Source organism: Chlorocebus sabaeus, chromosome 13 (genome assembly GCF_047675955.1).
Source record: "Chlorocebus sabaeus isolate Y175 chromosome 13, mChlSab1.0.hap1, whole genome shotgun sequence".
Classification (NCBI taxonomy): domain Eukaryota; kingdom Metazoa; phylum Chordata; class Mammalia; order Primates; family Cercopithecidae; genus Chlorocebus; species Chlorocebus sabaeus.
In genome coordinates this window covers 40,991,442-41,017,854 of record NC_132916.1, presented here as the reverse complement: position 1 = coordinate 41,017,854, position 26,413 = coordinate 40,991,442, and the positions used below count along the sequence as shown (strand labels likewise).

The 26,413-nt window shown below is 35.7% G+C and overlaps 1 protein-coding gene across 3 annotated transcripts in view; it reads left to right on the top strand.

Moving 5' to 3' along the window:
- Positions 1–8,966: 8,966 nt before the first annotated feature.
- The window catches only part of GPRC6A (G protein-coupled receptor class C group 6 member A), a 32,902-nt gene continuing 15,455 nt past the window's right edge, over positions 8,967–26,413 (top strand). For 2 of the 3 annotated variants that reach the window (XM_073022698.1, XM_073022697.1), the window contains exons 1-2: positions 8,990–9,220; positions 24,129–24,432. In XM_073022698.1, the coding sequence (XP_072878799.1) occupies positions 9,027–9,220; positions 24,129–24,432 (498 nt within the window). In that variant the 5' untranslated portion in view covers positions 8,990–9,026. Of the gene's footprint in view, positions 9,221–24,128; positions 24,433–26,413 lie in introns of all 3 variants that reach the window. The other variant, XM_008007235.3, reaches the window with a different exon arrangement.

The window sequence follows — 26,413 nt, the reverse complement described above, 5'->3', positions numbered from 1 at the left end:
CCTGCTCTAAGTCTTTGCTTACATACCATCTTCTTGAAAAGGCCTTTACTGACCAACTTGCCTGACTAAAATGTCAACCCTACTCTAGAACTTCCTATGCCCTTCACTGCTTTATTATTTTTCAAAATCTTCTTAATACCTTCTAAGATGTTACAAAATATATATTTTTGTCATTGCCTGCCTTCCCTATTAGGATGTGAACTTTATGAGTTTTTTCCATCCTATTTCGTTCACTTCTGTTTCTCCAGCACTAAGAACAATACCTAAAACGCAGTAGACACTCAGTAAGTATATGATGAATAAATGAACATATCATAGGCATGGTTTAATATGCCTCTTCAACAAGAAAAGAAAGCATCTATAGGCAAATGAAAAGTAACTTTGATCAACTGCTAGGTAATTATCTGAGGCTAATTTAAATAAAGTAAGCAATTCTTACAACAGAATTGCTGATATAAATGATCCAAGTTCTCTCTATACATTCCTAAAGCGTTGAATTGCTACGTAATCAGTTTACCTGTGACTGTACCACAAGAAATTTGATAATAGCACAAGTATATCTATGATTCAACCTCATTTCTTGTTTCCAACTTGTATTTTCTACTTTACCAATTTAAAGGATTATACACATTTATTTCTACAGTATTTGAGGACAAATAGATGGATTCAGTTAAACAAAATTACTGTTGATTGAAGAATCTAATCAACCAGAATTCTATACAGCAGTCCTAGGTAAATTTGTTATCTTTTTAAATTGGTTATCTGTTACACTGTCTTTTCTAATCATAATAGAGAGGGTTTGCTACCTGTTTTTTTTCTTTTTTTTTTTTTTTTTTTTTTTTTTTTTAAGAGTTCTAGTATCTCGTCCTACAAGTAAGCTTTCAAAGGAAACTCCCGATGATTGCTGGTCAACTGAAGCAGCTAGATCATCAGTAATTCACCAAGCTGGTCTAACCATAGTTGTCTGCATTTGTTTAAGGGATTAAATCTGTTGGTTGTCTAAAATCTCAAGGAAGAAGACCTGATATTGTCTCTCACACAGTGTCCTATTGCCCACTCAAAATTGCCAACCTCATATTTTTCCTTACATTAAGTAGAAATCTATAATGGCATGTACTCCTATTTCTGAACAATCTCTTACAATCTTTTCACTGATAGCCTATTCCTTATGAAAGAATTTCTGAATCTGTTGTCTAATTACTTTTCATTTCAGTTGGCCTGTTTCTTGCTACTGAACAGAGCCTAAAGTGGCATGTGTAGCACATATAAAAGGTTATTTATCCTTAAAACATAAACACGCCACACTCACAACATGAACTGTGAACCTGATGGATGATGGGATATGTCTGTTGAAAACAAATAACAAGTAAGTAGTGGGAAGTCTTTTGGGCTTACAACCAGGCAGGTGCTGACTATATTGTGTCATTAAGAGAGGAGCGCAAAGAATGGATAAATAGGAAAGCAGGTGTTACCGATTCTCCCAAACAAATCCTCATTCTGACATCACAGACTGGAGAAAACCAATGTGAACTTGGAGTTTCTGCTTTTAGCTTCTGAGTGTTCCTCACCAACATTCAGCTTTCAGAGCTGTTCCAGGTATTGCATTTTTCCTAAAGCTACATCCACCCGGCTAAGAAAAGCAGTCTAAGCTGTAATCACTCATGCCTGTGCTATTTCAATGTACTCGTTTATTCATCTGACAACTAGTTATTGAATGTCTACCATTCATAAGTCCTGTTTAAGAAGCTGGATATATTTTAGTAAATATGTGCATATAATCTCTGTCCTTATAGAGCTTTAAAATAATGGAGGAGGTAGACAACACACAAAAAACTAACAATGATAGATATTGATAAATGCTGTGAAGAAAATGAGCACGTTTTCTGAGGAAAGTCACATTGAAGCCAAAATCAAACCCAAGAAGGGTGAAAATACTCTGGTATTAACATTTGCAAGATTTATGTGCCCTCAACTTTGAGTCCAACATGGTAATCTGGGTTTCTTGCCAATTTAAGCATTTGTTGTGTGTGGAATGTTCTATCACAGATTGTGGGGATCTAGGGGCACAGTTTGTGATGCCTGAAGAAAGTTTATTTTATATATCCTATATTATTTATTTACTACATAGAAAAGACAGCTAAGTTAGTTAGTTGTTGAATTGGACTATGTGTATATACATCAGAAAATTGAAAAGAGAAATTCAATCAGCTAACGTTTATATCAACGGCACTAAAGTAGTAATTTGGCAGGTTTATTTTTCATTGAATTTATACTTTAGCTTGATATCAAAATGGTTTTTAAGCTTATGCAACTTGCTATACAAAAAGACTGAAACCTTTTGGTATTTTTTAATGACTCTACTGAAAATACAGTTGCAATATGAGTGACTCAGTCAGTACCCAAAAAGAAGATGAGGCAATGATTAAACACTAAGCGGAGTAACCGGTAGATACTTTGGGATTTGGGGGGTGGAGGGTTGCTTGTTTTACAATTAGTGCTGAGTTGGATGAAAGAAGTAATTTTTATGACTAGTAGTGTAATATCGGGGCTAAGAAAGAGGATGATGGAATACTATGTTGCCATTCTATAGGAGACAATGAAAGATAGAGCTGGATAGTATCCTAAAAGATTAGAGCTCTTCCCTGAAGCGGTGGGAACATATACATGTATATACATGTATATTAAAATCATACAGTTGACCCTTGGACAATGCAGGGGTTAGAGGTGCTGCACCTTCCCTGTACAAACCATCCCAGAACTTAACTAGTAATAACCTGTTGTTGACCAGAAGCCTTACCAATAACCTAAGCAATCGATTAACACATATTTCTTATGTTATATGTATTATGTGCTATATTCTTACAATAAAATAAATAAAATGTTATTAAGAAAATCATAAGGAAGAAAAAATATATTTCTATTCATTAAGTGGAAATGAATCATCATAAAGGCCTTCATTCTTGTCACCTTCACTTTGAGTAGGCTGAGAAGGAGGAGGAAAAGGAGAGATTGGTCTTACTGTCTCAGGTATAGCAGAAGCAGAAGAAAATTCACGTATCCATGTAGTTCAAACCCATGTTGTCCAAGGGTGAATTGTGTGTGTCTATATATATATATGTATATATAGACACACACACACATATATATATTTATATATGTGTGTATATATATCTCTTCAATTTAAAACAAAGTATTTTAATAACAATTCATTTTTTGTATGATTGTTAGAAAATAATTTTTTGTTGCAGCACTATTTACAATAGCAAAGACATGGAATCAACCCAAATGCCCATCAATGATAGACTGCATAAAGAAAATGTGATACATATACACCATGGAATACTATGTAGCCATAAAAAGGAACAAGATAATGTTATTTGTAGAGGTATGGATAGAGCTGGAAGCGGTTATCCTCAGCAAACTAACACAGGAACAGGAAACCAAACACTTCATGTTCTCACTTATAAGTGGGAGCTAAACAATGAGAACACATGGGCACAGAGAGGGGAACTACACACACTGGGGCCTATAGGGTGGATCGGGGGAGGGGAGAGCATCAGGGTAAATAGTTAATGTATGCTGGGTTTAATACCTAGGTGATGTGTTGATAGGTGCAGCAAACCACCATGGCACATGTTTACCTATGTAACAAACCTGCATGTCCTGCACATGTATCCTGGAATTTAAAATAAAATTTTAAAAAATAGAAAATAGTTTTGAAAAGTGAACACTTGACTTCTTCTGTACTAATAAACCTTATAGATTATTACTACTGCTTAACTTCACCAGAAAATTGTCACCTTCCCTATTTCACAGTAAGGTAAGCAGATCTGGTCTTAGGGTAGTGATCTAGCTGAGTTCTACACTTGGATGAATGAGAAGGGATTTGTGGGCAATAATACATTGTTAACAATCTTTTCGCTGATGGTATTAAATGGTGATGTGTATCAGGCACATGAAGTTTTTGGTGGGAGATTAGTGAGGATCATTCGAGTTACAAACAGGTAACAACAAAGGCAGGATCATTATCTCAGAAAACATTCCTGTGTTTCCTGGAAAGCAGGCTTCAAATCTGTTCTAATAGATTTGACAGTGTTCTAATAAAACAGACAGTGGTTCTTCACATTTCTGGGGCTAAATGTCCCTTGGATAATCTGATGACAGCACTGAATGTTCTCCCCAGAAAAATCTACATATGCATATTCACTCAAAACTTTTATACAATTTCAAAAGATTCACAGACTCTCATGAAGTCCATCCATAGACCTCCTAGGGTACCCTAAGTAAGATAAAATGCTGTATGTTGCCCATTAAAGAAAATTAATTACCTAATGTTAAAACTACATATTAAATAAGAAATGCTAGGAGGGATTTCAATTACAGACCAGGTACAGCAGGAGAAGAAAATGGAGCAGGATGAAGTAGAGTGTTGCAGTGATCAGTGATAGTTCAATATTAAATAGTGCAGTGATGGAATAATAAGCCACTGGGCAAGTACAGGGAAACAGGGCACCTGGTGAGGGAAGATACAAGAGAACCAAAATCTGACTTGGTTATTTTATGACCTTGTTAAGGACCAATCTTTCTCTTTTTTACATATTTGAAATTCAGCTAAATGAAATAACTTTCTTAGCTATGCATCCAGTGGGGCCCAGTGGGGATTTAGGCTTTTGCTTGTAATTTTACCTCTAGAAGAGGTTTTATTGAACTCTTCATTTAAGGTGCAGTGATATCCCTCTAGCATTCAATACTTATTAAGCAATATGAATTGATATTTTTATTTTCTTGGGTAAATGATAATAGCAATAGACTGTAAAAGTTGCTGATCATATCTAGTGAGAGCTATAGCTTGGATTCATTTTCTGGGGCTCATCTATCTACTATGAGCTCATTGATGATCTGTTAAGATGAGCAAACTGATCAATATATTTGTAATGTAATTAAATGCATACATACACAAGTAAATAATAACATTATAATAAATAACATGTAATTGCAAGACATTTAAAGAGTCTTCAAACTCATATATGTTTGTTAAACTCTCTGGACAACCAAAGTTGTCCTAATAAAAAAGCCTGCCATTTGAACTATGAGATACACAAAGAAGTATAAAACTTTTATCTCAATCTTCAAAAAGCTTCAATCTAGTTGAAGAGGTAATAGTAAGCACGTGAACAATTAGAAAATAATGGGAGGATTAAATAAGCTTGTAAGCTAGTAGCACAAGAGATGCCAGCTGAACGTGCCTAATTGTGGGATTCATGGCTTAGTGCTTATGGTTGTGTTTTTAAGGGCAAAATCTCTCCTGTTGTGACTTCTTGATAAGGAATTATTGAGAAAGACAGGCACACCACAAGCAGAAAAAAATGCATTCAAATTTAATGTTGATGAAATAAAACAGAATTAGAAAATTGTGTTTTGAATACCTGCTTGTTTTGGCTAAATATATTTTTGTTCATGCTGCCCTGAAAAACAAGAGGAAACTGAAGCAGTTTGACAATATGGAATGATGAGTCAGAAGTCATTCTTAAGTTCTGTTTATTTTCCCCTTAGGCTGTAGATATTGGCATCTACCCTCATAATATTGGTGTCGGCTTCTTCCCTTCCAGAGGCCACACACTGACCTGTTCCATCAGGCTGACTCCATGTGCAGCGGCATAGTCAGCTGCCTGCCTAGTGTGGACTAAAGATCCCCCGTGAGCCCCTGCCACGCTCTACCTCCCTCGACCCCCTCTTGCAGACAACTGAAATGCCATTGTTATAAATGGATTCCTTTAATCTTGAAGACGTTTCTGTTTTAAAAATCTTATTGCAGATGCAAATAGCACTGAAAATAATTTTGTAGTGTCATTGTTAAGTTGAAACTCAATGAAGTATGAAAGACAGGTGTGCAATTGAGGAGGGTGAGTGGGAAGCTGGAATAACAGGAGGGAAAAATAAATGTTAAAATAAAATAAGACATGTGTCAAACCTCACCCTCTTGAGGTCTTTCTTGAGTGCGAATGTGGTATTCCCTGCCCCTGCTCCCAGAGTATCATTTCCAGCCTGATCCCATCTTCATGCAGCCTTTCATCACTGGGAAGCCACCCCATCTTCAGTGCTACGATCTCACCATTTTAGAATAAAGTATCTTTAATCATTGACGGTATTTTCCTACTAGGCTTGTTCAACCAGGATAATGGTATCTTTATAATAATTACTTGGGGAGTGATACTTTCTTACTTCCCTCTAAGTTATTTTAACCAGATAGCCCTCCAGGTAAGGCTAGTTACAAAGAAATATAGACTCTTGAGATCAAAAGGAGCAATAAGCTAGTCCTGTCAGTAATTCATATCTCAAAATTTTTTAAGAGGTTTTACCCTCCAGAAATAGTTACTTAAGATAAAAATCAAAATCTTTTGGAATAGAAGTAGATATTGTTGTCATTTATAATGATTTTTTAAATAGAAAAAAATATAGTAACTGTACATGCTAAATTATGGCTAAAAGTTCTATTCCCAATAATAGAAACTACAAGAGTGACGATAATGTTTCCAGTGGAATTCTAAAGTAATTAACATATTCTATATCTTCCTTCAAGTTTAACTTAACAATGGATTTGCATTCCAATGTGACAACAACCAGCTAGTAGTACTCTTACAAAAGTCATTTCTACCATGCATTTAATGCTTGAGAAAAATCTTTGAACAATGGTTTAGCCAGCTGTAGAAAGCACTACAAATTTGACTGGGTGCAGTGGCTAATGCCTGTAATCCCAGCACTCTGGGAGGCCGAGACGGGTGGATCACCTGAGGTCAGGAGTTCGAGACCAGCCCAGTCAACATGGTGAAACCCTGTCTCTACTAAAAATACAAAAAATTAGCCAGGCGTGGTGGAACACGCTTGTAATCCCAGCTACTCGGGAGGGTGAGGCAGGAAAATCGCTTGAACCCAGGAGGTGGAGTTGCAGTGAGCCGAGATCGTGCCATTACACTCCAGCCTGGGCAACAAGAGCGAAACTCCATCTCAAAAAAAAAAAGAAAGAAAGAAACCTCTACAAATTTAGGAAATGATAACTTTCAGTTTAGTTTTGGCAAGGGAAAGAAGGGAAATGAACTAATTATTCAGTGCGTGCTAGAATACAGGAGCCGTGCAAATCAAACCAGCTTGTCTCACAACATATTTGTTAGATAGAGTACCTCAACTGTTTTATAGATGAGAAAATTATTTTTCAGAGAAGTTACGTAACTCATTCAGTGTCACATAGCTAAGTAGTGGGCAGAGCAACCCAGGTCTATCTGATTCCAAAGTTTGGGCCCTTTCTGCCACGTGATACTTCATTTTACAGCGCAAAAGTCTTTTTAGATGTTTTGTTTTCCTACCTTTGGAGGCTCCTTTAAAGACATAGTTCTTCAAACTTAGATTATATTTATTAAAATTTAAAAAGTGCCTTATCTTTACGTTTCATCAGATTACAAAGACCCTAAATATTGTTGAAATTGCAACCTAAAAGACATTATTGGCATAACTTTTGTCATTGATTTTTCAAATAAATGTCATCTGAACAATGCATCTTCAGAATCACTCTGAGTTGCTTAATACTTACTATAATTTTGCTGGGAATTATCTGGATTTCTCATTTTTTAGTTTAGTTTTCCTGAAATCATTTTTGAACTTGTAATTACATAAGACCTTTGAGGTTATCCGAGCAAAATAACTAAATTCATGAAAATATAAATCCATCCGACACCAAACACACACATACACCGATAAGTAATAAGATTAAGATGAGTAAAATGTAATTACTAAACATTTCAAGAGGCTTCAGACTCATGTATGCTTGTTAAACTTTCTGGGCAACTGAAGTTAACTGGTTTTCATTCTAATAGAAAATCCTGCCATTAGTAAAAATGCTAAGACTTAAGAAAACATTTGAAGCTGCATGATGAGCTGTGACTTCTCCACTCCTCAGCTGGTATAACCCTACTGGACCATGGAATCTAAGCCTAATTTAGATAATGAAAAAATGCCACAGTGGCCAGTGCACTCTTTCATTTTTTTGAAATTTCTTTAAATGTATCTGCTACTCATCAAACAAACTGAATGTATTGGATTTGAAACTGCTTGCCCATGAGATATTCATTTTTAATAAAATATTTTTAAAAGACTGATTTTATTAAATAAATTTTAAAACTTCGAACTTTTTCTTAATGGTGACTACATCATTGAGGTTTCTCTATCCTCTGTTAAATTCCAAAAGACACCCATCAAATTATGTTAGTTCAGATTCCTAAATATTTAAGAATATATAGCCTGAAATTAGTCCCAAATTTATTAAAATATAGCATCCACAATAGTGGAAATGGCAATGATCTATGAACAGACCTTTCTTGTTCAAAGCAAAATACTGTATCAGACAAGTTTCATCCTGTTTTTAGTTTTACCCATCTTCACAAAAGCTATGTATTTCTAACACAGGGAAACTGGAAATGACAAATACCTAATGTGGGAGTGACAAATACCCAAATTTAACTGAATTTCATTTTTTAAATAGAGCTTTTCAGGAAAAAGAAAGGCAGGATTTTTTTTCTAAACACCTGATAAACTATATTGAATTATTTGTGCCTTGAATGTGATACCTTTTTGAAATGTAGAACTGTCTATTTCTAAAGTGGAAAAACTTTTCCAAACTGCTTCTTCTTGAAAGTTCTACATTCTGCTTCAAAAGAAATGCCAACGTTACTCAGGGCCCTTGACATATCACTAGAGTGAAAAAGTACCATTACAGTGAGACTTGTGTTTATAATTCTATCAGCTTTTACATCACATGACTGCTATCACATTATCTCTAACACTGGAGTGTTAAAAAGTCTATGTTCTTATTGGTGAAATAACTGTTTTGACTATCATCAAGTATCTGAATACTGAGTGTTTCTGGCCCTTGACACTGTCCTATACCTTATAAGGTGTTTACAGGTGAAATAGGAATCTTGTTGGCACTCCATGCACTTAAGAACTCACATGAACTGAGCAAATGAGATGGAAACATGGCATTATTAATTATACTAATTACCTGCTTTATGATTATTCTTGCTACTTCACAGCCTTGCCAGACCCCTGATGACTTTGTGGCTGCCACTTCTCCGGGACATATCATAATTGGAGGTTTGTTTGCTATTCATGAAAAAATGTTGTCCTCAGAAGACTATCCCAGACGACCACAAATCCAGAAGTGTGTTGGGTGAGTAAAGTCTCAAAAAACACATTTAGATTTCAAGATTCTGTCATGAGACTAGGACATATAAACTGTTGACTTGTATTAATATCTAAATCATTTAAAAAAATAAACTCATATATATTTTTTAAGTTGCATATGGTTAATCTTGCAATCCTTCTTTAAAAGAGTACTATAACAGCCCTATATGTATAATGAAACAACCTCCAAGTGCAGAGGATATGAATGCTTTTCATTAATATATTTATTTAGATTTTGCCTTATAAAACAATGCCTGAAGTCACTTGAGAAGACATTGTGGCCTATTTTTCACTACAAGCATACATAGCCCACATGTATTTCTATCACAGAAAACATGTATTTTATTTTAAACACAGATCTATTATTTAATGCTTTGTTTAAAATAGACTGTAGCTGAATTTTTTCTTACTAACATTTTTTTTTCAACACTGCATTCATTTCATTCCAGAAATAGTCTAACTCTTTTCTGATAAATTAAGACCCTCCTCAACTCAAAGTGCTCCTTCCTCCTGGATGAACACTTTGTGTCATGAGAGCTTACCTATGAGAAAGACATTTCACTGGCACAGTGTAATGTGGAAAGGTAAAGCTGGGTGGAAGGTGTTGCAAATGGATTTTTCCTTAAGGAGAAGAGGATATTCTAATTCTCATTTCAGTTTTGAGACAAGCTAATTTTGTAAACTTAGGTAGATCACTTAAACTCTGAGTTCCGGTTTCACTGTCATGTATATTTTCTCATCTGTCAAACAAAGGCCTGGATAATCTCTAAGGACACAGGCAGCATCAGCTGCTGTTGCTATGGAATGTGCTCTTCATGCCTCCTTCCAACCCTAAAATTATCATTCTACTTTTATGTTTCTGTGTCTACGTTTAATCTTGTTTTTTCTCTTACCTTTCTTTCTTTATCGACGAAGAATTTCCCAAGCCCTCTAAAAATACTTTTAGATAAAATGTGATCCCCTGTCATACTAAGATTTCTTGGCATTCTCCCTAAAAGTTAGGCACTTTTAGCTATTGTCATCATAATCATTGATTAGCAGGAATACCAGAGAATAGTAAAAAACATAATAACAATTAATGAAGATTTTCAGAGCACTACTTTGGCACACAAAGAATGGCTGCAGAGTTGAGGCCCGCAACTGCAGGCCAACAATTAAGGATGGAAAACACTGAATAGCTATTTGACCAAATAAGGAAACTTTCTATTTTAAAAAATCACTCAGTTGAAAATCTCTTACCTTTTTGTCACTCATCAAGAGAAATGGTACTCACTCAACATTGCACAACTACTTATTAATTGCCTACATTACCTGTACCCTATTATAGGCACTGGCACACTAATGTGAATACACCAAGGAGGTTCCAACTCTAATGGAGTTTACACGTGGTGGACTCTGAAAATATTATACAGTTTAATGTCAGACAACCTATTCGTTTACCCTTTTTCTCTTCTATGTTTCTCTTCTTTTAATTGATACATATTAGTTTACATATTTATGAGGTACATGTGGTATTCTGTTATATGACTAGAATGTGTAATGATCAAGTCAGGCTTTTTGAGGTGTCCATCACTTTGAGTACTGTCACTTCTATATGTTGGAAACAATTCAAGTCCTCTCTTCTGGCTACGTTGAAATATACAATACACTGTTGTTAACTAGAGTAACTGGGCTGTCAAACGACTGAACTTCTATCTTTTATCTAACTATATGTTTATACCCATTAACCTACCTCTCTTTATCCCCTCTCCTTCCCATCTTTATCCACCCACCTTCCCATCCTCTAGTACCTTTATAATGTCAGCTCTCTACCTTTATGATATCAATGTTTTTATCTCCCACATACGAGTGAGAACATATGATATTCGTCTTTCTGTGCCTGAGTTATTTTGCTTAACATAATGGCCTCCAGTTTCATCCATGTTGCTGCAAATGACATGATTTTATTCTTTTTGTGGCTGAGTAGTATTCTGTTGTGTATATATAGCACATTTTCTTTATCTATTCTTCTATTGATGGACACAAGTTGATTGTATATCTTTGCTATTGCAAATAGTGTTAGTTATGGTAAGCATGTGAGTGCAGGTATCCCTTTAGTATACTGATTTCCTTTTCTTTGGATACCCAATAGTAGGATTACTGGATTACATTTATCATTTTTAGATTTTTGAGAAATATCCATACTGTTTCCCATAGGAGTTGTACTAATTTACATTTTCTCCAACAGTGTAGATGAGTTCCGTCTTCCACATGTCCTTGTCAGCATCTGTTTTTGTTTTTGTTTTGTCTTTTTAGTAATAGCTATTCTAACTGGCATAAGAAAATATCTCATTGTGGTTTCAATTTGCATTTATTTGATGATTAGTGATGCTGAGTATTTTTTATATACCAGTTGGCCATTTATATGTCTTCTTTTGAGAATCATCTGTTCGTGTTCTTTGACCACTTCTTAATGAGATTTTGCTTTCTTATTGTTGAGTTGTTCAATTTCATGTATATTCTGGATATTAGTCTTTTGTTGGATGAATAATTTGCAAATATCTTCTCCCATTCAATGGCTGTCTCTTCATTCTTGATGGTTTCCTTTCCTGTACAGAGATTTTTATTTTAATATAGTAACATTTGTCCGTTTTTATTTTAGTTGTCTGTGCTTTTGAGATCTTACCCATAAAATCTTTGCCTAGACTGATGTCCGTAAGTGCTTTCCCTGTTTTCTTCTAATAGTTTTATACTTTGGGATCTTATGTTTAAGTTCTTAGTCCACCTCGAGTTGATTTTTATATACAGTGAGAGAAAAGAGTCCAGTTTTATTCTTCTGCATATGGATATCCAATTTTCCCTGTACAATTTATTGAAGTCCTTTCCCCTGAATATGTTCTTGGCTCCTTTGTCAAAAATCAGTTGGTAATAAATATGTGGATTTAATTTTTAGTTGTCTATTCTGTTTCCCATGGTCTATGTGTCTATTTTTATACCATGCTGTTTTGGTTACTATAAATTTGTGATATAATTTTGTCAGGTAGTTTGATGCCTCCAGCTTTGTTCATTTTGCTCAGGATTGCTGTGGCTATTCTGGCTTTTTTGTTGTTGTTGTTCCATATTAATTTTAGGATTTTTTAAATATTTGTGAAAAATGATATTGACATTTAATAGGGATTGCATTTACTGTGTATGTTGCTTTTGGCATTATGGTCATTTTAACACTATTGTTTTTTCTGATCCTTGAGCATGAGATATCTCTCCATTTATTTGTGTTCTTTTCAATTACTTTCATCAGCATTCTGCAGTTTTCCTTGTAGAGATCTTTCACCTCCTTGGTTAAATTTATTCCTATGTATTTTTTTGTAGCTGTTGTAAATGGGATTGCTTTCTTGATTTTTTTTTTCAGCTATTTCACTACTGGTGTACAAAAATGCTATTGATTTTTATATGTTGATATTGCATCCTGAAACTTTACTGAATTTGTTTATAAGCTCTAAGAGGTTTTTTTGTGGAGTCTTTTGGTATTTCTAAATATAAGATAATGTCAACTGCAAAGAGGGACAATTTGACTTCCTCTATTTCAATGTGTGTGCCATTTGTTTCTTCTCTTGCCTGATTGCTTTGGCCAGGACTTCCAATACTATGTTGAATAAGACTGGTGAAGGTCGGCATCCTTGTCTTGCTCTACTTCTTAGAGAAAAGGCTTTCCACTTTACCCAGTCGGTATGATGTTAACTATGGGTTTGTCACATATGGACTTCATTAATTTGAAGTATGTTCCATCTGTGCCTAGTTTGTTGAGAGGTTTTATTGTGAAAGGTGTTGTATTTTATCAAATACTTTTTCTACATCTATTGAGACGATCACATAGTTTCTGTCCTTCATCCTGTTGATGTATTACTTTTACTGATTTGTATATGTTAAACTATCCTTGCATGGTTGATATTACACTTAATCATGGTGTATTATCTTTGTGACGCACTGTTGAATTCTATTTGCTAGTATTTTTTGAGGATTTTTGTGTGTATGTTCATCAGAGATATTGGTCTATGGTTTTCTGTTTTTATTGTGTCCTTATCTGGTTTTGGCATTAGGGTAATGCTGGTCTCATAGAATGAGTCGGAGAGAATTCTGTCCTCTTGAATTTTTTGGAGTAGTTTGAGGAAGATTACTAATATTTCTTCTTCATATGTTTGGTAGAATTCAGCAGCAATCCATCTGGTTCTGGGCTATTATTTACTGGGGGCTTTTTATTACTGATGATTTAATCTTGCTATTTGTTATTGGTCTGCTCAGGTTTGCTATTTCTTCCTGATTTAATCTTGGTAGACTGATGTTTCCAGGAATTTTCACATTTCCTCTAGGTTTTTCCATTTGTTAGCATGTAATTGTTCCTAATAGTTTCCGATAATCTTTCGTATTTCTGTGGTATCAGTTGTAATGTCTCCTTTTTCATCTCTGATTTTGTTTATTTGGGTCTTCTCTCTTCTTTTTTCAGTTAGTCTAGTCTAGTGATTTATAAATTTTGAAGAATCAACTTTTCATTTTATTGATCCTTTGTGTTTTTTTTTTTAGTCTGCATTTCATTTAGTTCTGCTGGATCTTTATTATTGCTTTCCTTCTACTAATTTTGGGTTTCATGTGTTTTTGCTTTTCTAGTTCCTTAAGGTACATTCTTAGGTTATTTGAAATCTTTCCACTTTTTTGTTGATGTTCATTGCTATTTACTTCCTTCTTAGTATTGCTTTTGCTGTATCCCACTGGCTTTGGTATGTTGTTGATATGGTTTGGATCTGTGTCTTTGCCCAAATCTCATATCAAATTATAATCCCCAGTGTTGGAGGTGGGACCTGGTAGGAGGTAATTGGATCATGGGAGCAGTTTCTTATGAATGGCTTAGCGCCATCCCCCTAGCGCTGTTCTTATGATACAGTTCTCATAAGATCTGGTTGTTTAAAATTGTGTAGCATATCCCCTCTCTCTCTTTCTTCCTCCTAATCTAGCCATGTAAGGTGCCAGCTCCCCCTTTGCCTTCTGCCATGGTTATAAGTTTCCTGAGGCCTCTCAAGTCCCAAGTTGCTAAGCAGATGCCAGCGTCATGCTTCCTGTACAGTCAACAGAACCATGAGCCAATTAAACCTCTTTTCTTTATAAATTACTCATTCTCCGGTATATTTTATTCAATGCAAGAATGGGCTAATACAGAAAATTGATACCAGAGAGGTGGTGCATTGCTATAAAGATACCTGAAAATGTGGAAGCAGCTCTAGAACTGGGTAATGGCTAGTGGTTGGAATAGTTTGGAGGGCTCTAAAGAAGATAGGAAGATGAAGAAAAGTTTGGAGCTTCCTAGAGACTTGTTAAATTGTTGTGACCAAAATGATAATGGTGATATATATAGACAACGAAGTTCAGGCTGAAGAGGTCTCAAATGGACCTGAGGAACTTATTAGGAACTGGAGTAAAGGTTATCTTTGCTATGCGTTAGCACAGAACCTGGTGGCATTGTGCCCCTGCCCAGGTATCTGTGGAATTTTGAACTTGAGAGTGATGATTTAGGGTATCTGGCAGAAGAAATTTCTAAGCAGCAAAGCAGTCAAGAACTTGCCTGGCTGCTTTTAATAGCCTAGTTCATATGTGTGAGCAAGGAAATAATGTAAAACTAGAACTTATATTTAAAAGGGAAACAGAATGTAAAAGTTTGGAAAATTTGCAGCCCAGCCACTTGTTAGAAAACAAACAAACCAAACAAACAAATAAAAATTCCTGGAGGAGGAACTGAAGCTGGCTGCAGAAATTTGCATAAGCAAAGAGAAGTTGAATGTTAATAGCCAAGACAATGAGAAGACTTCAAAGGAATTTCAGAGACCTCCATAGCAGCCCCTCCCATCACAGACCCAGAGGCCTAGGAGGGCCGAATGATTTCTTGAGCTGAGACCAGGGCCCTGCTGCTTCTTATGTCCCAGCCACTCCAGCTCCAGCTTATACCAGTGTCCCCTGGGTATGAGACATGCAGTTAAAAGAGATTATTTTGGAGCTTTAAGATGTAATGATTGCCTTGCTGGGTTTTAGATTTGCATGGGACCTGTAGGCCTTTTCCTTTAGCCAATTTCTCTCTTTTCAAATAGGAGTATTTACCAAATGCCTGTACTCCCATTGTGTCTTAGAAGTAACTAACTTATTTTTTATTTTGCAGGCTCATAGGCAGAAGAGACTACTCAGATGAGACTTTGGACTTTCGACTTTTGAGATAATGCTAGAATTAGTTAAGACTTTGGGAGACTGGTGAGAAGGAATGATTGTATTTTGCAATGTGAGAAGGACATGAGATTTGGGAGGAACCAGGAATAGAATATAAAAGTGTGTTACATCTTCCCTCTCTCTTTCTTCCTTTTGCTCTGGCCATGTGAGGTGCCAAGGCCCCCCTTTGCCTTCCACCTTGATGGTATATGTCCTGAGACCTCCCAAGAAGCTGAGCAGATGTCAGCACTATACTTCTGGTATAGCCTGCAGGACAATGAGCCAATTAAACCTCTTTTCTTTATAAATTACCCAGTCTCAGCTATTGCCTTATAGCAATGTGAGAAGGAACTAATACATTCATGTTTCCATTTTCATTTGTTTTAATAAGATTTCTGATTTCCATCTTAATTTCTTCATTAACCCAATGGTTATTCAGAAGCACGTGGTTTCTGCTGATTTGTATAGTTTCTGAAGTGCCTCTTGTTATTATTTCTAATTCTAGTCCATTGCAGCCTGAGAATATATTTGATATAATTTTTATTTTTGTAAATTTGTTAAGACTTGTTTTATGGTCTAATATATGGCCTGATCTGGAGAATGTTCCATGCACTGATGAGAAGAATGTGTATTCTACAGCTATTGGACAAAAAGTTCTGTAAATGTCTTTTTTACATTTTACAAATTTTTTACATTTTACAAATGACTAGGTCCACCTGGTCTAAAGTTCAATTTAAGTCCTTTTCTTGAGATGAAGTCTCACTCTGTTGCCCAGGCTGGAGTGCAGTGGTGCAATCTTGGCTCACTGCAACCTCCGCTTACTGGGTTCAAGTGATCCTTCCACCTCAGCCTCCCAAGTAGCTGGCATTACAGGTGTGTACCACCATGACTAGCTAATTTTTGTATTTTTAGTAGAGATGGTGTTTCATCATGTTGGCCAGGCTGCTCTTGAACTCCTGACCTCAAGTGATTCACCCTCCTCAGCCTCCCAAAGTGCTGGGATTACAGGGGTGAAGGTGATCGTAAGTTTGTTATATTTTTGCCGATTTTCTGTCTAGATGATCTGCCTAATGCTGAATAGGGTGTTAAAGTTTCCCACAATTACTGTATTGCAGTTTATTTCTTTTAGATCTAGTAATTTTTGCTTTATGAATCTGGGTGCTTCAGTGTTGCTTGCTTCAGTAACTGAGCAGTGTTGCTCAGTTAAATTATTTCCTCTTCCTGGATTGATTCCTTATCATTATATAATGACCTTATTTTACTTTTTCTACTATGTTTGGCTTACAGTGTGTTTTATCTGATATAAATATAGTTACTTCTGCTCAATTTTGGTTTTTGTTTGCATGGGGTATCTTTTTCTATCCCTTCACTTTCACTCTATATGTGCTTTTCTATGTAAAGTGCATTTCTTGTAAGTTGCATATAATTGGATCTCGCTTTTTTTTAATTTATACAGCCAGTCTATATCTCTTTTTTCTTTTATTTATTTACTTATTTTTATTATACTTTAAGTTCTAGGGTACATGTGCATAGCATGCAGGTTTCATATATAGGTATACATGTGCCATGTTGGTTTACTGCACCAATCAACTCATCATTTACATTAGGTATTTCTCCTAATGCTATCCCTACCCAAGTCCCCCACCCCCCTACAGGACCCAGAGTATGATATTCCCCACCCAGTGTCCAAGTGATCTCATTGTTCAATTCCCACCTATGAATGAGAACATGCAGCATTTGGCTTTCTGTCCTTGTGACAGTTTGCTGAGAATGATGGTTTCCAGCTTCATCCATGTCCCTGAAAAGGACATGAACTCATCCTTTCATGGCCGCATAGTATTCCATGGTGTATATGTGCCACAATTTTTTATCCAGTCTATTATTGATGGACATTTGGGTTGGTTCCAAGTCTTTGCTATTGTGAATAATGCTGCAATAAACATACATGTGCATGTGTTTTTATAGTAGCATGATTTATAATCCTTTGGTTATATACCCATTAATGGGATTGATCAAATGGTAATTCTAGTTCTAGATCCTTGAGGAATTGCCACACTGTCTTCCACAATGGTTGAACCAATTTACACTCCCAACAGCAGTGTAAAAACGTTCCTATTTCTCCACACCCTCTCCCATATCAGTTGTTTCCTGACTTTTTAATGATCTCCATTCTAGCTGGTGTGAGATGGTATCTCATTGTGTTTTGATTTGCATTTCTCTGATGGTTAGTGATGATGAGCATTTTTTCATGTGTCTGTTGGCTACATAAATGTCTTCTTCTGAGAAGTGTCTGTTCATATCCTTTGCCCACTTTTTGATGGGGTTGTTTGTTTTTTTCTTGTAAATTTGTTTGAGTTCTTTGTGGATTCTAGATATTAGTCCTTTGTCAGATGGGTAGATTGCAATAATTTTCTCCCATTCTGTAAGTTGCCTGTTCACTCTGATGGTAGTTGCTTTTGCCATGCAGAAATTCTTTCGTTTAATTAGATCCCATTTGTCTATTTTGGCTCTTATTGTCATTGCTTTTGATGTTTTAGTCATGAAGTCCTTGCCCATGCCTATGTCCTGAATGATATTGCTTAGGTTTTCTTCTAGGGTTTTTATGGTTTTAGGTCTAAGATTTAAGTCTTTAACCCATCTTGAATTAATTTTTGTATAAGGTGTAAGGAAAGGATCCAGTTTCAGCTTTCTACATATGGCTAGCCAATTTTCCCAGCACCATTTATTAAATAGGGAATCCTTTCCCCATTTCTTGTTTCTCTCAGGTTTGTCAAAGATCAGATGGCTGTAGATGTGTGGTATTATTTCTGAGGGCTCTGTTCTGTTCCATTGGTCTATATATCTGTTTTGGTACCAGTACCATGCTGTTTTGGTTACTGTAGCCTTGTAGTATAGTTTGAAGTCAGGTAGCATAAGATGCCTCCAGCTTTGTTCTTTTTGCTTAGGATTATCTTGGCAATGTGAGCTCTTTTTTGGTTCCATATGAACTTTAAAGTAGTTTTTTCCAATTCTGTGAAGAAAGTCATTGGTAGCTTGATGGGGATGGCATTGAATCTATAAATTACCTTTTCACAATATTGATGCTTCCTATCCATGAGCACAGAATATTCTTCCATTTGTTTATGTCCTCTTTTATTTCGTTGGGCAGTGGTTTGTAGTTCTACTTGAAGAGGTCCTTCACATCCCTTGTAAGTTGGATTCCTAGGTATTTTATTCTCTTTGTAGCAATTGTGAATGGGAGTTCACTCATGATTTGGCTCTTTTTCTATTAATGGTGTATAGAAATGCTTGTGATTTCTTCATATTGATTTTGTATTCTGAAAATTTGCTGAAGTTGCTCATCAGCTTAAGGAGGTTTTTGGCTGAGATGATGGGGTTTTCTAAACATACAATCATGTCATCTGCAAACACGGACAATTTGACTTCCTCATTTCCTAATTGAATACCCTTTATTTCTTTCTCTTGCCTGATTGCCCTGGCCAGAATTTCCAACACTATGTTGCATAGGAGTGGTGAAAGAGGACATCCCTGTCTTGTGCCAGTTTTCAAAGGAAATGCTTCCAGTTTTTGCCCATTCAGTATGATATTGACAGCCAGTCTATATCTCTTAAGACCGAAATTTAATCCTTTTAAATTCAAGGTTAATATTGACATATGAGGCTTTGTTCCTGTCATATTGTTGCTTACTGTTTGTTGTATGTATTCTATATTCCTTTCTTTTTCTCATTTTTTGTTATTGTAGTTTTGTACATGAATATCTGTAGTAGTATCATTTGAGTCCTTCCTCTTTTTTACCATTGTTTTACACTTTGTTGTGTTTTCACCATGATAAGCATCAACATTTCACTTCCAGGTATAGAACTCCTTTGAGCATTTGTAGGGCCAGTCTAGTGGTGTTGAATTCCCTCAGTTTTTGCTTGTCTAGGAGCAACTTTATTTTTCCTCCATTTATGAAGGATTATTTTTCTGGATATAGTATTCTTGACTAGCAGGGTTTTTTCCTAAGCACTTTATATCATCTCCTTCTCTTCTGGTCTATAAGGTTTCTGCTGACATATCTTCCATCAGTATGATGGGATTTCCTTTAGAGGTGACTAAATTCTTTCTGTTTTTAGAATTCTCTTTGTCATTGACTTTAGACATTTTGACTATAATGTGCTGTGCAGAGTTTGTGCATTGTATCTGTTTAGGGATTGCTGGGCCTCCTGTATCTGGATGTCTAAACCTCTTACTGGCTGTGGAAAGTTTTTATCTATTATTTTTATCTATTATTTTGTTATATATGTTTAACTATTTCAATATCTCTTTACCTTCTGGGATATCAAAATTTCTATATTTGATCACTTTATGGTGTTCCACATATCATGAAGGCTTTGTTTAGCTTTTTCTTTTTTTTTTTTTTTTTAGACGAAATCTTGCTCTGTTGCCCAGTCTGGAATGCAGTGGTGTGATCTCAGTTCACTGCAAGCTCCACCTCTCAGGTTCACGCCATTCTTCTGCCTCAGCCTCTCGTGTAGCTGGGACTACAGGTGTCTGCCACTGCGCCTGGCTAATTTTTTGTATTTTCAGTAGAAACAGGGTTTCACCATGTTAGCCAGGATTGTCTCAATCTCCTGACATCGTGTTCCTCCCGCCTCGGCCTCCCAAAGTGCTAGGATTACAGGCATGAGCCTCTGCGCCAGGCCTGTTTAGCTTTTTTTAATTCTTTTTTTTTCCTTTATATTTTCATGGCTGGATTATTTCAAAAGTTGAACCTGAACTGTCTTCAGGTTCAGAGGTTCTTTCATCTGCTTGAGCTAATCTATTGTTGAAGCTTTCAAGTGTTTCATGTTGTTCATTCAATGAATTGTTCAGTTGCAGAATTTCTGTTTGATTCTTTTACAACATCTATGTCTTTGGTAAATTTCTCATTCATATTCTGAATTGTTTTTCAGATTTCTTTGTATTGTTTTTCAGAATTATCTTGTATCTCACTATCCTTCTTTAGAATCTGTAATTTGGATTCTTTTTCTGGAATTTCATTCATTGCTTTTTGATTGAGATATGTTTCTGGAGAATTATCGTGTTTCTTTTTTCAAAAAGTTATTTAAATTTTTTTTCTTAAAGAACATTATTATAGTATATTTTCCTTTAAAAGTGTCATCTTTTCTGGCTTTTTCATGTTTTCTGTGTTCTTATGTTAGTATATGTACATCTGATGTTTCAGTTGCTTCTTCCAATTTTTAAAACTTTGTTTTTGTAGGGGGAGAACATTTACTAAGGATGAATAGATAGTTTTGGTTGGGCAGGGTACTTTGACTTTTATTCTGGTTGCAGTAGTAGTATAATTTCTTTGACTTCTTTGACCGTGACTAGCATAAGTGCCATCTGACATTTCCTCAGTGGCCTATGGTACAGTTATTCTTGGGACTATGATGCAGTTTTGCTGGTGACTGGAATGCCAAGTAAGCCAGTCTTTGAGCCCCAGTAGTATTAGCAATGGTCTGAGTATGCCCATCCTTGTGTCCCAGGGCAGCATACCCTGGCACCAGTGTTAGGTCAAATCAGGCCAATTCTTGGGCCTCCAGGGCCTTACTCAAATACTGGTAGTGGAAGCCATGGAACCAGCAGGTGGGTGATTTCTTGGGCTCTTGGGACACTTGCGTGGCATGCATGATGGCAATGGCAGTGACAGGATGACTCTCTGAGTCCTGAGTGGTGCTCGCTAATGTTGGTTGTGCCAATGATAAGCTGGGCTTACTTCTCATTTTAAATTGAAATTGTAATGTTAAAATTAAAATTTTAATTAAGGAATTAAAATGTCTTAATTAAATTTACAATTTTAGTAAAGAGGGATATTTTTGTTTGTTTTGTTTCTTTTTTAATTTTTTTTATTATACTTTAAGTTCTAGGGTACATGTGCACAACGTGCAGGTTTGTTACATATGTACATATGTGCCACGTTTGTGTGCTGCACCCATTAACTCGTCATTTACATTAAGTATATTTCCTAATGCTATAATTCCCCACTCCTCCTACCCCACAACAGGTCTCAGTGTGTGACGTTCCCCTTCCTGTGTCCAAGTGTTCTCATTGTTCAATTCGCACCTATGAGTGAGAACATGTGGTGTTTGGTTTTCTGTTCTTGTGATAGTTTGCTGAGAATGATGGTTTCCAGCTGCATCCACGTCCCTTCAAAGGACATGAACTCATCCTTTTTTATGGCTGCATAGTATTCCATGGTGTATATGTGCCACATATTCTTAATCCAGTCTGTCATTGGACATTTGGGTTGATTCCAAGTCTTTGCTATTGTGAATAGTGCCGCAATAAACATACGTGTGCATGTGTCTTTATAGCAGCATGATTCATAATCCTTTGGGTGTATACCCAGTAATGGGATGGCTGGGTCAAATGGTATTTCTAGTTCTAGATTCTTGAGGAATCACCACACTGTCTTCCACAATGGTTGAACCAGTTTACAGTCCCACCAACAGTATAAAAGTGTTCCTATTTCTCCATATCCTCTCCAGCACCTGTTGTTTCCTGACTTTTTAATGATTGCCATTCTAATTGGTGTGAGATGGTATCTCATTGTGGTTTTGATTTGCATTTCTCTGATGGCTAGTGATGATGAGCATTTTTTCATGTGTCTGTTGGCTGCATAAATGTCTTCTGAGAAGTGTCTGTTCATATCCTTCACCCACTTTTTGATGGGATTGTTTGTTTTTTCTTGTAAATTTGTTTGAGTTCTTTGTAGGTTCTGGATATTAGCCCTTTGTCAGATGAGTAGATCGCAAAACTTTTCTCCCATTCTGTAAGTTTCTTGTTCACTCTGATGGTAGTTTCTTTTGCTGTGCAGAAGCTCTTTCGTTTAATTAGATCCCATTTGTCAATTTTGGCTTTTGTTGCCATTGCTTTTGGTGTTTTAGACATGAAGTCCTTGCCCATGCCTGTGTCCTGAATGGTATTGCCTAGGTTTTCTTCTAGGGTTTTTATGGTTTTAGGTCTAACATTTAAGTCTCTAATCCATCTTGAATTAATTTTTGTATAAGGTGTAAGGAAGGGATCCAGTTTCAGCTTTCTACTTATGGCTAGTCAGTTTTCCCAGCACCATTTATTAAACAGGAAATCCTTTCCCAATTTCTTATTTTTGTCAGGTTTGTCAAAGATCAGATGGTTGTATATGTGTGATACTATTTCTGAGGGCTCTGTTCTGTTCCATTGGTCTATATCTCTGTTTTGGTACCAGTACCATGCTGTTTTGGTTACTGTAGCCTTGTGTGTAGTTTGAAGTCAGGTAGCATGATGCCTCCAGCTTTGTTCTTTTAGCTTAGGACTGTCTTGGCAATGTGGGCTCTTTTTTGGTTCCATATGAACTTTAAAGTAGTTTTTCCAATTCTGTGAAGACAGTCATTGGTAACTTAATGGGGATGGTATTGAATCTATAAATTACCTTGGGGAGTATGGCCATTTTCACGATACTGATTCTTCCTATCCATGAGCATGGAATGTTCCATTTGTTTGTGTCCTCTTTTATTTCATTGAGCAGTGGTTTGTAGTTCTCCTTGAAGAGATCCTTCACATCAAGAGGGATATTATTATTCAGGGTTTTGATATTACAGTTTCTTTTTAGTTCATTACATTTTGCTAAATGAAGCTATTTGAGTATTACTATTTGTCATTGCAAGCCATGGTTCACAATGACAAATAGTAATCTTCAAATACTTTAACTTATTAATATATTTTTATTATTACTTACTTTATTATTTTAGGGAGGTGAGAAGAGTATCCGGCCAAGGAGCAACAAGTGCAAAGTTGGAATGTCTGCAGAATAGCAAAAAATTTAATCTGGCTAGATCAGTGAAGCAGAAGGAAACATAGCAAGTGATGCATTTGTAGAGATAGAACCATCTAAATATGGTTCACAATGACAAATAGTAATATTCCAATAGTTTAATTATCAAAGCTTAATTAACTAAAAAGAAACTAGAATATCAAACCCTGAACAATAATATCCCCCCTTTATTCATTTTTAAAAAGTGTTTTGAACCCTTATTATATATTAGGCACTATTTGTAGTATTTTGAATACAGTGGTAGATGAAATAAACTTAACAGTAAATCAGTAATCAGACAACTCAGTGCTCTGAAATAATCACAGATCAAGATGTATAAAAAGTATCCTCTGAATGTGGAAATAGCTATGCCTCAGAACTAAAATAAGGCACTTTATCTAGGAGCAGACTGTTAGGCTTTAACCAAAGCTGTCTAAATGTAATTCTTAAGAGTCTTATTTATCTGGGTTCCAACCCCACAGATTAGAATCAGAAACTAAAAGACAAGCTTATAAGTCTAAAAAGCAAGCATTTTGACAGCAATAAAATACTGATCTCTAACTACAAAAAGGACAAAAATCAAACATATCTTCATATTGCATTGTTTAAAGTGATCAAAAAATCATCAAGAAAAGTTAAATCCTGTAGCATAGACTCCTTTTAAGAAACTGTGGGTTCTTATATTACTCTTTATAAATATTTTCATGAAAAACTGTTTTTAAATAAAATTTAGATCCTTTAAGAGATAAGATTCACTCATCCAGAAATTTTTATGAGGAGATGTAGGCAAAATGAGATATGGGCATGTCCATAGAAGAGTTATGTTCTGATTTCAAAAAAACTTGTTTCCCAACAGCTTTGAAATATCAGTCTTTCTTCAAACTCTTGCCATGATACACAGCATTGAGATGATCAACAATTCAACACTATTATCTGGAGTCAAACTGGGGTATGAAATCTATGACACTTGTACAGAAGTCACAGTGGCAATGGCAGCCACTCTGAGGTTTCTTTCTAAATTCAACTGCTCCAAAGAAACTGTGGAGTTTAAGTGTGACTATTCCAGCTGCATGCCAAGAGTTAAGGCTGTCATAGGTTCTGGGTATTCAGAAATAACAATGGCTGTCTCCAGGATGTTGAATTTACAGCTCATGCCACAGGTAGGTTTTGTGCTACCTCCATACATTGATTTTGATCACATTTGTTATTATGAAAGGATCAGGGAAACCTGAGGAAACTAGTTAGGGAGTCACTTTTACTTTAACCTTTCTTTCTCTTTAGTTAAAGAAAGGATGCATGCCATTACAGAGGGTATAGTGGAAAAGTACTAAGGGAGTAATTACCCCTCAATCTATCAGGTCTAGTTTCTGACTGTTTTCAGCTTGATTTGTATAAGACACAAACATCTTTGGGCCTAAACTGCCTTGTTTCTAAAATAACATCAGTCACATGCTATGAAGAAACTAAAGAGATTCAGGAGTAAGGAGACAGAGAGGTCAAAAGAAGACTTCTTGAGGAAGTGACATTTAGTCTCAAGCTTGAGTGAGGAGTGTGAAGAGAGGATGAGGGAGGGGAGAAAGAGTATCTGAGAAAGTAGCAAGTGCAAAGTTGGAATGCCTGAAGAATAGCAAAAAGGCCAATCTAGCTAGATCAGTCAAAGCAAAAGGAAACATAGTAAGAGATGCTTTTGTAGAGATAGGCAAAGCCTGGGTCATGTGGCATCTTGTAAGCCCTGGGACAGTTTGCATGTTGTTCTGAATATGATGGGAAGGCATTGAGCAAAGACTGTAGAGCTATTTCTTTCCCTGGAATGCAAGCCGATAACCAGAAAGTAAGCAAAAAGTTCTCTGAAAAAAACAAATCAGATATCAGAGCACTGTGTACTAAGTTCTTGAACATTGCTCAGAGTCAATTAAGTCTCTTTAGCTTTCATTGTGAAATCACACTACTTTGTAACTCTCTACATCACTGATTTCTAATCTTAAGGGAGAAGCCAAAAGTTAGAAAAGAAAAAGGTTTATATTCAGATTATTAAGAAATGACCATCTGACAGAAGTGAGCAGACAGAAAATATATATATATATGTAACATAATGAAAATGTGTATAAGAATTCAAAATACATAACTTTTTGGAGGTAGAGTAAATAAATGCGTATACATACAAAGACTATTAGAGTTCCATTATATTATAGTGATGTGGGTAATTAAAAAATGTAATCCAAAATGATTAAACAAAAAGAACTATTTATCAAACACATCAAAGATAAGGCTTTGGCTTAAAATTTCTAGACTATGTATGAAACTAGTTAGGTGATAAGTAAGGAAAGCAGACTTAACAACAACTGGCTAATGCAAAAATGCAATTTCTGTAATAGACAGCAGAAAAGGTAAGGGGACGTTCCATGGGTAACACTAATTTTAAGAAAGTTCAGCTCTTAATGTGGCTAAGCATAGCAACATCAGGTACTTGGAAGGTAACTTAGGTTTACTGAAAGTGTGCTCTTATCTGTTTAAATTTTCTCCTTTAATCTTAGCAAGAATCTTATAACTTTACAGTAAAGAAACATTAAATAACATTCCCAAATTTATTGGAGTTGGGATTCTAACAGTTTATCTTGTTCCCAAGCCTATTGTCTTTCCACCACACCACATGGCAGCTGCAAGTAGGTAAAAAAAAAAAAAAGAAAGAAAAGAAAAGAAAAAAAAAAGAAGGAAAGAAAGAAAAAAAAAAAGAAATGCTGAACAAGTGACATGTTGCTATTGCATCTATAGAAGGTAATAATTCACCAAAGCTATGAATCAGGCAAAACTTTGTGTACATTAAGTAGGTCTTCCAAAAATGCTGATACTTATTTGACTAGATCAGGAGTCAGAAAACTACAGCCTGTGGACCAAATGTGGCTCTCATGCTCTTGAGCTTCCAAGCTAAAAATAGTTTTTACATTTCTAAAAGGTTGTAACAACAACAACAAAAAGATATGACAGAGACTATACATGACCAAAAAAGCTTAAAATATTTTATATCTGGTTCTTTACAGGAAAATTTTGCTGATCCCTGGACAAGATGATTATTTGACTGATTGACTTTACCTAGAATAAAATCACCCAAATTATGCATTAGACAAGATTTTGAGCACACTG